Consider the following 15,745-nt stretch of genomic DNA (forward strand, 5'->3'; position numbering starts at 1 on the left):
AGGTCAGGCAAAACAGGCCACACTGTCATGAAGCGTTTCCAAAGGTGTTCAATTAAGTCTGTTAAATTCAAAGATGTACTAGGTTTTGCATCTTTTCTGACTGGCTGCTGGGCACCGAGAGTGAGCCTGCCACTGTCTTTGTGTTTTAACTTTTTAATTAGATGTGTGCTATATATATTATCTGTAATATTCTTGTGTACTTGTATGAAATAACTGCCTCAAATGAGCAGCATAACAACAAAAATAAGCTCTTTATCTAATGAGCAGTCTAAGAAAAGCCATTATTTATACTTACATGTAAACTGGAGGAGTAGACTTTCAGTGAAGCGATGACATTTTTTTTTTTTAACTTTACCCACTGACTATATTTTATCCTGCTTTTAATGCAAATACTGCAAGAGCATTGATTATAGCAGCATTTGTGATCTAACACACATATACACCCTGATATGCTTCAGAGGGTTTGTTTTGCATGTGCTTACAGTTTCTCTGTTCCAGAGAATAAATGGAGTGAGGCTGATTTTTGCAGTAACTGCTGTTTTTGAGGCTGAGGTTATTATAGTTAACTAAAACTAACTGAAATGATTTTTTGAATTTGGAAAAACACAAAAAAAATCCTTAGTTTTAGTTTTTATTAGTTTGGTAAAAATGTTACAACCTGTCTGATGAGGCACTGATTTCAAGACATTCTGTGTTTTTATTGCAATACCTAAATTTTGACTCTGACACTGATGACTAATAAAACCTCATCTAAAATAAGGAAATCAACAGGAAAATCAACTCTGGATTAAAAGCAAAAATTCAGAAACCAAACTGATTTAAAAACAACCAGTCAAAATGAAATCTAATATATGTATAGCTGGTTTTTGGGTCATTGCAATTATTTTGTTAGAGCTACAAACGAAAAAACTAAATACAAAACAAGGAAAAAACAAAAACAAAAAACAGGTCGACAGGTTACTAGTCGGCTACTATAATTTCCGGTATTGGCTTTTCCACGTTTCCACCTAATACAGTATTTCTAGCTGCCCACGCTAACATAGATGACTAGAAAGGTGCTAGATCCAAACATCAGTCAATAAACTTTTGTACCAGATGGTTACTAGATGTAAAACAAAGTAAGTTCTTACACATTCCCACCCAGAAGAACAGGCTTCAATGGCCCTGGCTTAATACAGACTAGTTGAACTCTGCTACAGGTGATGTAGCAGCCCTCTCACTATAAACGACTTCAAACCCGGCATATAGGCTTGCACAGGAAACAACACTGCAGCAACCGTCTTTGTGTTTGTCGTCGTGTTGGCACATTTACAACTGACACCACAGCCAAAGCTGCCGCAAAATGATTCTCCTCGTAAGTCCAGTTGATCCTACACCTCAATGGACACAGAACAGCTGATTAAGAGGGTCGATCGTGTAAATATACGCTCCACGTAGCACCTACTCCAAGCACCTGCACTGGAAAGACCCCACATGTAAGATTTGTCATGGCCCGAAATGCTTTCTTATCAGTTGTCGACACTACTGACTGATATCCAGCCCACCTACACAATGTTATTGCCAAATAAGGACTCTACAGTAGATTATGATACTGTTCTTATTTCCCTTGATGATATGAACCACGGCTCACACTCCTAACTTCATTTTGTGAGCCAAAACCAGCGCTGCTACGCTAACGGTATCACCTCCACAAAAAAGGAAGACACACACAAAAAAAAGCATACAGTGTCACTGTGGCCTGGGTAACTAGTGTTCTTATTCTTACTTAGGAAAAAAACAACAAGTTTTAAGTCTAATATATATACACTATTTCAAGTCTATGTCATGTGGTGGCCATGTCGTCCTGATATGTTCTTCACTCACTGTGTAACAGGGTGGAAAGCAAAAAGCAGACAATGATTTGCTGTGATGCAGAGCAGAACTACTAACCAGTGTAATGTGGTGTTAAATGACAACTTCTGACACCGTTTTCAGGCTGTAGGGGATGCACGAACATACCTCAGAGATCCTAGATATCTAATATAGAATACTAAAATTACACACACACACACTACAAACTTGGCTATAATCAACCGTCGGCCACTGCAATATGCAGCATGATGAATAGGTACACAGTTAGCTATACTTCCAGTAAGGCAAGTGTGTGTGTGTTTAGAGCCAAGGGAGTGAGGCGAAGTAGGCCAGCATGAATATAAAATCACCCCTGCCAGGGAATGATGTGGGCTACAAAAAGGAAGAGAGCAGAGAGTGTGTGTGTGTGTGTGTGTGTTGCCAGAGAAAATGTGCAGATGAAGGTGTAGGAAACTAAAGCAGGGGTTCTGTAGGAACACTCATTTCTCCTCTTTCTGGGATGTTGGGGGCGCACCCTCGCCGGCACACAAAAACCAGGTAAATCAAACAAAGCAGCTTGTTATAATTTTGGAGATTACTGCATTGTCATTGTGCCAGATGTAAATGCACGCACACACACGCATACACCGATGCAAAACAAACAAGATTCTCAACAGTGTTTTTGATCCAAATGTTTTGTATTAAGATGACATAGGAATTATATTGTTATGGCCCCTCCCATCTCACTACAATCACACGCAGACAATGCACACTTTTGGGGGAGAAAAAAAAAACACACACACACACACACACAAAAAAAAAAAAAAACAACACAATAGAGGCAGACACAAAAGCATGAAGCAGCCAGACACACAGACACAATGGTGTTGAAGCAAGGAGCACAGCAGAGGACAACCAGAACAATCGAGAACATATGCTTCCTGGAGCTCTTAATGTGAAGCTGTGAAAATGAATTATGCATTAGGCCAGAGAAAAAAAGCTGATATTAAATTAATCAATTAATATTTTATATCTTAAGGAATTTAAGAGAAATCTCAAAGTCCAGCTGGTTACACTTTTACAAATGCAAAGGGACGAGTTGGTTATCTTTGGTTAAGTACTTTACACAGTATTAATATGCGGACCTTACTTCTATTCACGGATACTTTTGATGCAGCGAATTACTAACAGGGCTGAGTGTTTCAGGTTTCAGGTCACATTTACGCCTAAACTAATAACACACAAACAGCTGCCCTTTTAATGTCTTTATTGAAAACCTTGGGTCGTCAATCACAGCGCAGACTGGAAAAAGTAACTGAACCTCTGTGCTAATGACTTTGCTAATGATGCGAATCATGTGTTGAATCACATTTTAGATTTGCTGAAGTGTACTCAGTGTTCAGTCCTTAACCTAACAAATCTCATATTAGCATATTGAGGCATTAAAAAAAAATCAATAAAAGTTGAATTATTTATGAGTGGTAATTATAACAAATTCAATCAAAAAATTATCAAGATTGATAATGGAGCCTTAAAGCATACAGCAAACACAGAAGGTGACTGTTCGGTTCAAAAGCGATTACATTTTCAGCTCGATAATTGCCAACAAGCATGTGCTTCCCTTATGCAATTCATTCATAATTCATAAAACCTGCTCTTGCTTAATTAAGACCCCTATGCCGATGGTGTTTTAAAGAAATCAAACTCTAGACATAAAATCCCCTCTATGACAATTTATAGCATTGCAGGTAAAAGCCAGGCCTGAGCGCCTTATGTCATCTCCTTATTGCACTTCTCTTCCATCTGCAGTTGCATTTACAAAAACCTAGCAACAGTAGGTAAGAGGTGATGACAGGACAACACAAAGTCTCCCTCCAGACCTTCTAATGCTCAAAGACGAGAAGACGGAGAAAGTATTCCGAGAATAAGAACCAGTGAGGGGTGGCGCTGCAGACAGCTCCATTACCTAATCATAAAAGGGATCATCTACATTCATCCAACGGCCGCTTCACCCAGCCAGGGAGCCAAAGAGCGAGACAAGATTACACCAGTGGGTAAGGGGAAGTGGATGTGCTTAGAGGAGATGAACAATCTAGAGGGATGGAGGAAGTGACAGAGAAGCCACTTCCTCCCTCCTCCCCACCAAACCTCTGCCCCTTGTTTTCTTCCCATTCTCAGAAGACACGCTCACCCAAATCTTACACGGCTTATCCTTGGAAAAACCCCACATCTGGAAATAGCTGCTAACAAAGGATGAGAAGGAATTTAGAGAAGCGAAGCAGAATTTAGGAGCCTTAAGACAGAAAGGTGAACGTTTTTAGCCCGGATGCCTAATACACACGCATACAAATCAGTCTGGTTTGAGTTTAGCGCAAATCGTGTTTTAATTCAAGCTAAAAAGGCTGAAAAAGAAATGATAATGAAAGCGGGCCTCAGCATTATGCCTTAAAAGAGATTCTTTGGTTCAGAAGCAGATCATTCTGGAGGAGCTTGGTAATAAGAGGATTTGGGAGCAACAAGGTTTGTAGTTTAATGGACAACCTGGCATTTATACTTCTAATTGGGTATTTTCCTTCCCCAGAAATTTGCAACACTATGAAAAGAGTTTGTAGATTTGTCCGGACTGCGGGAGAATCTGAGAGGTGCAGATCTCGGCTCTGGAAGAACGCTAGCCATGCTAACAAAGTAGTACAAGTTAATTCCACGCTGTGACAAGTGATCGATGAAGAAAAATGGCCAATTAAAAGTTTAAATGTGAGCGAAGTCTCACATTTTCCCTGGTTTATGGGACTCCCAACTACATTTCTCTGCTGTACCCAAAAGAGCAGAGGAAAGAGGAGAACAGTGATACCCACAGCATGATGAGGCTCCGCAGGGGGGCTGGAACTCATCAGACCCCCACAGAACATCATACAGCTGGACCTATGTTACACTCAAGAATAAAAGAGCACCTGAAGGACAATCACAAACTGAACCGCTCTGAATCCTTTTCATCATTTCTCACCCTTTAGTTCACCATCTTTCTCCTTCAACCGCATTTTGTTCTTTTCTTTTTTAAAGTACAAGATGAGCATCCTTCCACATCATCGTTTTCTTCCTGGCTTTCATGCTCCCTGTCTCTCCTTTGGCTCATGCAGAGGTCAGGACAACCCAGCTGTGTGATAGATAGCAAAGTCATCCATGACCTTGCAGCAGAAGCCACACCTTCTGTCCTCTAGCTCTTCCTTACATAGGTAGGTGTGTGTGTGTGTGTGTGTGTGTGTGTGTGTGTGTGTGTGTGTGTGTGTGTGTGTGTGTGTGTGTGTGTATACAAAATATATATATATATATATATATATATATATATATATTTTGTATACTCATTTAGGGAAACAAAATAAGAGAGCGTTCATGCAGTGTTTTTGTCCAGCACTGTTTACATCGTTAGCTAACGCTGCTTACTGCCTGTGGACCCTAGGCACAAACTGGCAACCGTAAGCTTCTCTGCAGCTTTACAGCAGCTAATCTTTCCCAAAAATAACCACCTCAATATCATCTTGCAGAAGATGGGAAAACAGTTTTTGAAAAAACAAAGTGGAGCTGGCAGATTTAAAACATATGTGTGCATATCAGACAATATACATACCAATACTTATATTATATGACAGTCCAATATGGGCCAGCAGTACTGAACGGTTAAAAAAAACAACAACTTTCAATCAGATCTTTGTCTTTGTGTCTTTAAAACTACTCACTATACTCAAAAGTCCATTTAAACCACGCTAGCAAGAGAGCACATGATTTAAATGACTGTTCAAGTCTGTTAGCTGATGCTTGTTAATACGCTCATCTCCACGGTTGTGCGAGCACCAGATGACGCATTGTTATTCCACCGCGAGGCCATGCAAGAAGATCACAGTGCTGCAGGGAAATAGTTAACCTATGCCCTAGGTATGCAACCACGGGGCACCCTTGAAAAACGGTTCATTTAAACTGAGTTTTGTGCTGATGTCTCAAACCACCTCAGGGCAAAGTACAATGGCACAAAATGCATCTTGAAAATGGGTGACCTATTCCTTTACAAATCCATGAAGCATAAATCAGCATGCCAGAGTCGCAGCGCACCAGACAGAGATTCAAAGACACAGAGCGAGTCTCTGTGATGCATTTGTTCCTCCATTTATAACCTCGATGAATGGATTGAAGTGTGCCTGCATTCACCTCGGTGTATTTTTATAATCAGGATGTGTCTGACTTGGTGTGCTGTGCCGAGTCTCGCTCTGCCGGCTGAGGACTCAGGATCAGGTGACCTTGGTGATTGTGGAACGTGTGGACAAGAATAATGAGACGTTTGCTAACAGAGAGTCAGTGGGACCACTGAGGAGGCTCAGGTGGGGATTGACACTGCCAGAAGATATTGCATCTGACCGAGGAGGATGGCAAAAGAGGAAAGGAAAAGCAAAGAAGGTGGCATAAAAACTAAGAGTGAGCCAGAGTGTGTCACCAATCATTTTCTATCCCAGATAAACACGTCGTTTTGATCCCAAAAAAAGCATTACAACTAGATAAAGCCGCCTATAAATAAGCCCAGCTGGTGCTGTACTGAGGCAGAGGGACTGACAGTATTGCCTGTAGATGCATTTGAAATATATGTCTCAGTTCTTCAAACAAAGAATAGATATGACAGTACGGTTCAGACAGATAAGTCACACATCAACACTCTTCTCTCTGTCAACAAAAATTGCTTCTCACCTGGCTTTCTTCCACCAGCATCACAACGTGTCACACAAATAACCAGCGACTGGGTGGAAGAAGTGGCTGAACATTAACTGGAAAGATTTTAGGGTTAAAATCTACAGAACAAACAGTGCAGTGAGGCAAACGACAGGAAGTTCTTGGAAGGGGAAAACTCAACTGTGAAATGGGCCCAATCAAACAGACTGAAGTATCCCATCGTGGAGAGGGCTGCCCATAAGAGTGGTGCCTAAACTTTAAATTACTGCAACACCAGCTGAATATTTCCAGGTCAGCTGAAGAGATCTGGGTTCCCAGTTTTACTTGGGACCTAAAAATGTAAAACTACTCAGTAATTCTTAAGGATAGAAAAAAAAAAAGCAAAAGATTAAATGAACGTCTGAAAAAATAAATCTGCTTACTGCTCCCCTCCCCTATTAATCATCTTATGATCCCTCGGAAAGGGCCTCAACTCCTAGACTGAGAACCATTGATCTGTAAAATCTACATTAGGCGGTTTGATGTACATCTACTTACCTACAGACAGGTGACAAATTTAAGAGAAAGACTGAATAAATTAGAACACAAACACATCCATCATAGATGCCTCCACATAGGGCTCAGCGAGGTATGAAAATCACATGCTATGGACTTAACAATTGCCAGATTTCAAGTCAATCTTAACCCCAATGGGAGATACAATAAGTAAAAAAGTAACTCATCGCCTGTTCTGTACTTTAAGATATATTAAGCACATAAACAGGAGACTGACAAAGGCAGCTAGAGAGAGAGGGAGAGCAAAGAAACGCTGTGGAAGAGTGCTGTGTGAGAAGTCCGGATGTGCAGAGCAACACCAGGTGGTGGAGCGTCTGGATGCAGGCAATCAAAGACCGGTGTTGCCTTGACAACTGTGATGCCTTGTTGATGATAATTGCTGAGCACCTTGCTGTCAGCACCCCCCCACACCTAGTGAAGGTCTATTAGTCTATGTGTGTGGACTTATTAAAAGATTAAGAATAAACAAGGGCAGCACTGAAGTGTTCGGGCTCAAAGTTGATTTCTCAACTGTTCTTCTCTTTCTTTCTACACAGTTTCATGTCGCCGTACAGACCAAGGAGCATATCTGATACAGCAGACAGGCCCATCTGTTCACTCCAGCCGCAGTGGGATCTGATCAATAAAGCCCCGGTGGAGGAGAATGTGGCTGCTGTGGTCTCCCACACTGATTGGAATAATGGATCAGCTTTTGGGTCACAGTGGACTCATTGTACCAGCAGCATGACCACTGAGGTTTCCTGCCTCCACACCTCTTTGTTTCAACTCTTTTAATTAAGGAGCTGGGCAGCCGAATTCCCTAACAGGCTTAGCTATTGGCAGCCTTGCAACCAGAACTGATTGTTCAATTCAGGATTTAGCAAGTAAAGCTTTGTATGACCAACACACGCTGCTTTAATTTGTCAGCGTGTCGGGCCTAATGCAACACTTGCAAATAAACATTAAGGCCTTAAAAGCGGGTTATTTACAGAAAATGATGCAGAGTGCATTTCAGCTGAATGCTCTGATGGGCTTTCACTGATCTGATGTGGACCAGTCCTGTCCTCTTCCGCTGCATCAGCTGGTGATTTTCTGAGCACATAGCCACTGCAGCATCCTACCACCTCCTCCTCCTCCACTCTCTCTTCTCCTCCCCCACCCTCCCTCAACCCCTCTCCACCTGCTTTTAAATGCATGGCGCTGCCCTGCCAACCTAGTCTATGCAGGCAGCATCACTCCTCTCAGTCCCTCCAGAGTGAAGGAGGAGGCTGTGGAACAGGATGGATGGTTATCAGCTTGTGCAACCCGGGGGGTTGTAAAAGAAGGAGACAAGATTGGAGTGAGCCAGCGAAAGCCCCTCTGCACTTCCCCGTAGTACCAATAATCGATTGGGGAGATGAGAGGCGACCTGAATCAGAATGGCTCACCACAGTCTGACTGAGATCAAACTGGTTTGGCTCAACTGTAGGCTGTCCTGCTCCAAGCATCCAGTGAGTTAACAGGCCGTCAGACTCGCTGCACTGTAATCGGGTAAAAAATTCATTATCAAGTCATTATTATTCTACCTTCAAAAGAAAATCAATAATGATCAGACCCCCTCCTCCTCTTCTCCATGCTAGATGCATGTAATATCATGCAGCACACGCCATCGCCTGATAGATGAAGGAGGGGGACACAGCCAACGCGCACACGTCCTATACCTCCCCCCAAAAGCATTAGTCTTCCAGACCTACATCGGCTGTACATTTTGCTCATCTGTTTCGTAACAGTACACACCAGTCATGGGAAAAAAAAGAAGAAAAAAAACCCAGCTGGATTAAATCCTCTGATCTAGGCCCTGCATCGCCGACACAAGCCTCCGATGGAGGGGTAAAGATGGAAGAGGGGTGGAAACGTATATGTGCTCCAGAAATAATGGCTGCTTGAAGCAGAGTAATATAAACCATTAACAGCTCCAAAGCCACCTATACACAAACGTATATGTGACTCCTTTGGGCTCGGGATGCAGGGCCCTGCCTCCAACAATAGGCCTGTGCATAATTTTGACCCATTCTCATACACACACACATATGTCGATGGTAGCATAATGCTAGTCGGCCTTTGTCCGCGTTGGATCTGTTTGTTTTTGTGCTGCCAGGACGTGCACACATGCATGATTTTGCCCGTTTAGGGACACGAATGGAGTACGTTGTAGGGGTCCTGATGTTGTGCGCAACATTAAAACCACTCGCGGCTTGTTACAATCTGCCTATGCATCACTTCAGGGTACATATCGGGGTCAGGAGAATAGCCTGCATAGACTTTTTCAGTATCCCCCACAGTTTGACTGCGAATGTCTCCGGTTGTTGTAGCTACCGCAAACGGGTCATTTAGTCAACAATGGCCGGTGATTAGACTACCCTCAGAGCCTCGGTGGGGTCACATGCTTCATTCAACTTCTCTGGTCTTAAATATAACACACTATTATTTCTTACAGCGGCCTTGTTTCATCTAAAGGAAATAAAAGAGAAATATCAACCACCTCTCGAACAAACAAATGACATCATCCCCTAAAAGCCACACAACCAGGAGAGAGCGAAGCATCGTAAATAAAACATAGCGGGTTGGGGCGCAGCGACTGTGCTGTGCTCTATGGCTTCCTTTCAGCGTTTTCCAGGACTGCTCGGTCCTGCTCCCACTCACCAGGTTCAGCACCGTCTCCACGATGTCCCTGTTGCTAACCTCCCCGACCTGGATCAGGCCCACCAGCACGGCAAATTTCATCTGGATATTCCTTATCGGAACAGCGGGGTTGATCACCCCAGCCGGGAGGACCATAGAGCCGGCTGCAGACACCATCCTTTCCCCGGTGGTGCCGGAGCCAGAGCCCGCGGCGACCTGCTGCTGCGGTGGCGGCGGCTGCTGCGTGGAGGAGCCCGCCGGAGGATGGGACTCTCGGTCCGTGTCCGTGAGCGAAGAAGCAGAGCCCGGTGGTACTGAAACCGGCTTCTCGCTCGACATTTCCCCTCGGAAACAGGGAGGAGAGGAGCGGTCGCCGCTGTCCCTCACACCTGCTCTACAAGCTCGGGCGTCTGCTGCTGCCGCCGAACAAAAACCATCCACTGCGCAGGTGAAACAAGGGGGAGCGGCGTTTGAAAAACTCTGGAAATTCACCCTATCCACCTGAAAATGTGTAGGGACTCATAGGTGTAGGAGAAAAAAATGATGGAAGCTTGACAGGAATGGAAACCTACGCTTCTCTCGCTTTCTCTCCTCTTTCTGTCTCTCCTCTCTCGCTCTCTCTCTCATTGGCAGGTTGCAGTCAGTGCGGTCGTGGAGGAGACAGCGCCATGTTAACGCCCCCTGTCTGCGGTAGCGCGCTTAAGCCGCGCATGCGCAGTGTGGGGATTTCTGGGAGGGTGCTGAAGCGGAATAACATGGAGCCATCCATGCATGGGTTCACACAGAACACAGCACAGTCGAAACAACTGTGTGTTATTGTGAGTTTTAAAAATATATATAATATATAAATATTGTTTTACTTGTAAATATTTAATAGTGCGAGGGTGCGAACATGGATTAATGATGGAACTTTCATTACATTTCTTTAAGTAGCAGAAATAGGCTGGGTCAACCTCCACAGATGTATTTTGGGTGTAGTGCAGGGGTAAATCCAGATGGAGTTTAGGGCGCTTGGTTTCCAGACAGAGGCTGTTTATATATTCAGAAGCCATCCATTTGTCCCACTTACCTCTGTCCCCCAGTTCAGCTCTGGTGCCTTTGTTTATCCATTAAGCATCCCACTATTGTTCTCCTGACACTAATCTGTTCTTGTGTGATTTTCTCATTTTCCCCGTTTTTTTTTATGTCGTCATCAACTGTCTTCCCCTTCAAGAAATTAATTTTGTCTTTTCACTTTCACACTTTCCTTACCTCATCACCTCTCCATCCTTATTTTGCCTTCTGGTTTGCAAAGCGTGGTCCTTACTATACTGCCTAACTTAAATAATAATAATAATAATAATAATAATACGGCTAATTGTTCTGATATCTTTGTATGACAGGAAATAAAGTAAAAAACCTTCTATTTTCACTTCTCTGTTTTTGTATCCCTTCTGGCTGAAACTAACAGAATGTGCAAATATTTGCCTGGAGATGTGTTTACAAGCAGTTGCCATGGAAACTGTTTTTCGTAATTGTACGTGGATTATCTTAAAATAATATAACATAATGTGTGTATGTGAGTGTGTGTGTATGGGGGGGGGCATTTAATTATGCATTAAATTAACATATATGACGGGTATTGCATACAATAATACAATATCTCAGCTGTCACATGGCCCATGTGTTGGTGATCTACTCAGGTTCAGGTGTGTTTATGAGAGAGGAACTAAAAACCTGAGCAGTAATAGAAGTGAATGTGTTTTGTGTCAAATTCAAAATGTTTTATAGGCTATATGTCTTCCATGGCTTCATTGTGTTTATGGCTCCTTCATAAGCTATAGTTATGACTTGATCCTTTATGAATCTTACCCTATATGATCATAGTGTATATCTGTATTTCTGTAACTCCTCCTAAACATGTCTGGATGAAACGTAATACTTAAGCTGCCTAGAGTACCAGGTAGTGCTGTGTAATACTGCATTCTTTTATATCTGTCGTATAATGAGTAAATACAGAGCCGGTATTGCGAATGCCAACACTTTTAATTTATAAAGCCAGCTTATGTAGGGAAGAGCAGTGTGGTGTGACTTATGCAAATTATGAACACATTTTAATGACCAGTAAGTTACTGTGATTTTTACATTCCATAAAAATTGGTCAACACAACAAAGCACTCCTTTCAGCGTACATAAAAATACATGAAAAGCTGAAAGGTAAATGTGCCTGTCCCTGAAGCTCTTTGGGTTGTTGTTTAAATGACCTATAACTAAAATAGACATGACAGTCAACACAAAAAAGGTTATAGATGCATACTTTTACATTTCTGGAAAAAATTGTTTTTAACACAGTTCGGTGGGCTACATATTGTATTTAGAGGATAGGAACAAAATATCGATCCTATCATTCTAGTGTCGATCTGATACTGATATCAACATCTATAGTTCTTTTGGAAAACATTTTTAAAACCACCAAATCCTTATAAATCGCAGCCGATCTCAAAACGAACGTGTATGTTAGTTGTAAGTTGCTGTTTACGAATAAATTTTGCCAAAATGCAGTGACACGTGTCACAGGAATATGATGTTGCGCATATCAAACAAGCAGTGATGCGAATAGCGCCTGCACCACAGCTTCCAAAGACGAAGAAATATATTTAGCCTATTTATTATTAATTTCTTTGGTGTCCATGAACTCTTTTTTTTTTTGCTACCTGACCGTAAACAGTCGTATAATGAAGATAAAAAGAAGAACATGATAAATTAACATACATGTCTGTGTTCTACACAGCAGCCGCAGGCCTGGAAAAACCTCCCGCAGGGCAATTCTTTGCTAGTGTTTATGATTAACAAATGATTAATGGTACAGAAACCAAAATGCACTTAGGATTAATAGGATGGGTTGGCAATACTAAACACATACACTCACCAGCCGCTTCATTAAGTACAGCTGTTCAGCTGCTCGGTCTAATCAGCCAGTCACATGGCAGCAAATCAATGCATTTGGGCATGTAGACATGGTCAGGATAACCTGCTGCAGTTCAAATGATAGAAAGGTGATTTCAGTCACTTTGAATGTGGCATGGTTGGTGGTGTCAAAAGGACTGGTTTGAGCATTTCAGAAAGCGCTCATCTACTGGAATTTTCCTCAAAACATTTACTGAGAATGGTCGGAAAAAGAGAAATTATCCAGTGAGCAGCAACTCTCTGGGTTTATGCCAGAAGTCTGAGGAGAATGGTCAGACTGCTTTGAGCTGATAGGAAAGCAGTAACAGTAACTCAAAAAGAAAATGTTTGTTATACCAAGGCATGTACAACATGAAGAAGCTTGAAGCAGAGGGCTACAACAACACCAGGTGACATTTAGAAATAGCATCAGGTTTTTATGATCAAATAGCTGCTAAGAAACCACTACTAAGGAAAAGCAACAAGCAAAAGAGATTTGTTTAGGCCAAGAAACACAAGGAATGGACATTAGACCAGTGGAAATCTGTGCTTTGGTCCAATGAGTCCAAATTTGAGATTTCTGGTTCCACCCACCGTATCTTTGTGCAACGCAGGAAAGGTGACCGGATGGTCTCGACATGCATGAAGGAGGAGGTGTGATGGTGTGGGGGGTGGTTTGCTGGTGACACTGTTGGGGATTGATTCAAAATTGAAAGTACACTGAAGCAGCATGACTACCACAGCATCCTGCAGCAACATGCCATCTCATCTGGTTTGCGTTTAGTTGAACCATCATTTATATTTCAACAGCACAATGACCACAAACACACCTCCAGGCTATGTAAGGGCCATTTGACTAAGGAGAGTGATGGAGTGCTGCACCAGATTGCCTGGCCTCCACACTCCTGACCTAAACCCAGTCGAGGTGGTTTCGGGATGAGATGGACCGCAGAGTGAAGGCAAAAGGGGAGACAAGTGCTCAGAATTTCTGGGAACTCCTTCGACACGGTTGGAAAGCCGTGTCAGGTAACTACCTCATGAAGCTCACAGAGGGAATGCCAAGAGTGTGGAAAGCAGTAATCAAAGCAAAGGGTGGCTGTTTTGAAGAATCTAAAATATAAAACATGTTTTGAGTTATTTCACATTTTCTTGTTTAATATATATATCCATCCACTGCTTTTACTCATCAGTTTTTTAGAAAATCTAATGAGGCTTGATGTCAGGGCAAGCTGGAGATGCTATTAGCTCAAGTAAATTCATGACAATTCATGATGTTTTACATGACTGGATGGCTTTTAATGCATGAATTCAAGTGTCAGTTTATGTACCCTTCTTGCAAATTGTTACCATTTCCATCAATTCAGTCGATGTCTCGGCTGCTTAACCGCGTCTGGATTTTATTCCTTTTAGGTTTTTTAGGTCATGCACTCATTTGAGTCTCTTTGAGCAGTGACTCACAGGTCCAGCCACAGCGTCTCACAAACACATAACTCACACACCTACACTATCCTCTGGTGGCTGAACAGACCGTGGCTACTGGCACCTGTGTGTGCACACATAAGCCTGTTTTACACTCCACGTGTTCTTCCAGAAGGCCACATCTGCCGGGTTGGATTTCCATTAACAAGGCAGCTATAGAGGCTGATTCATTACTCTTCTGGAGCATGTCTGAGTGTGTTTTCACAGAGGACGCGATGTCTCTTGGATGTCTTGCTTCATATCTTGAGATGCTGACCGTTGACAGGAGTGGGAGCTGGGGGTGATGTGGGAGGGGCATTTTGTAATGGTGTGTGTGTGTGCACGCAAGTGTATTTCACACTGTGTGAAATCATTAAAGAATGTTACAGATGAACAGAGGCCATCATACACACCCCTCCCCCGACCCAATCTTCAGCAAAAAGGAGACAAGCGCACACACACACACTCCAACAAACGCACACTGCGTACAACAGTTGTATCTGTTACTCACTTCCCCACACTCAAGAGAAGCAATTTCTCAAGCCAATACATGCGATTTTGCTCTTGGATGTGAACACACTTGGGTTCACACACACACACACACACACACACACACACACACACACACACACACACACACAGATATACAACTACAATAGCAAGCTCTCTTTCTTTCTCTCTCACACACACGCGCACACACTTCTCTTTGTTTTCAGACAAAGGCTTGCTTTTTCAGCTTTGTCATGATTCCACAAAAGACTTCTTTGGGAGAAAGAGAGGTCTTAACCGGGATCTGGCTGGCGATTGGGTAAAAGCATTAACATTGTTCCCCTCTTTCGTTCTTTCTCTCAGTCTCTCTCCCCCTCATCTGTCCTCCACCTCATGCCTTTCCTTCCCTCACCTCCAGCAGAGCTGCAGTACTTGCAGGCGGGCAGTTATTATCCTCTCTGTTCCGGTGTACCTTTGTAGAGATGTGTGGAGGTAGTGCCAGCGTCCTGTGTGGGCTGATGATCAGAGAGCTCGAGCTTCAGAGGGGACTGGGACTCAGTGAAGATCAGGCAGAGAGAGTGCAGAAGAGGTGATGTCTGTCAGGGAAGGTTTGATCAGCACATACAGGAGACAATACAGTTTGAATGTTAGGGATGATTCTTAGATTGATAATAGTTGCAGCTAGATTTGGTTTGACAGGAAACTACTATCAGCTGTTTGTCTTTAAAATAAGTGATTATTATAAATTGCATCAATATGATTGTATTTGGTCCCCCTTTACAAGCTGGCTTTCTGTAACTTGAAGAATAGAAGAGTAATGACAGAGTGGTGGTGTGGGGATTGGTGTGCGAAGAAAGAATAGGATAACTTTCCTTTGTTTTTTGTTTTTTTGGGGTTTTTTTTTTTGTTTTTTTGTTGTGTTTTTGTTGTTGTTGTTGTTGTTGTTGTTTGTTTTTTTAAACTATTTATTTATGTAGTTATCCTTAAGTTCTGTTATTGAAGTTTAAAATGAAATAAATAAAAATTGTTGATGACAAAAACTAAGTGATTATTTATACAAAGTTGCATGAAAGTAATGCCACATTTTCAGTTTTTACTGGCTGTATGAGCCACTGCTTGTTATCTGTTCTATATG

The 15,745-nt window shown here is 42.4% G+C and overlaps 1 protein-coding gene across 19 annotated transcripts in view; it reads right to left on the minus strand.

Annotated features, from left to right (window-relative positions):
* nbeaa (neurobeachin a) overlaps window positions 1–10,406 on the minus strand; it is a 106,474-nt gene extending 96,068 nt beyond the window's left edge. For 15 of the 19 annotated variants that reach the window (XM_012918890.3, XM_012918886.3, XM_076889231.1 and 12 more), the window contains exon 1: window positions 9,760–10,405. In XM_012918890.3, coding sequence (XP_012774344.2) covers window positions 9,760–10,077 — 318 coding nt within the window. In that variant the 5' untranslated portion in view covers window positions 10,078–10,405. Of the gene's footprint in view, window positions 1–9,759 lie in introns of all 19 variants that reach the window. The other 4 variants (XM_076889244.1, XM_012918895.3, XM_076889245.1 and 1 more) reach the window with 2 other exon arrangements.
* Window positions 10,407–15,745: the final 5,339 nt, after the last annotated feature.

This window comes from Maylandia zebra, linkage group LG10, assembly GCF_041146795.1.
Source record: "Maylandia zebra isolate NMK-2024a linkage group LG10, Mzebra_GT3a, whole genome shotgun sequence".
NCBI classification, from domain to species: domain Eukaryota; kingdom Metazoa; phylum Chordata; class Actinopteri; order Cichliformes; family Cichlidae; genus Maylandia; species Maylandia zebra.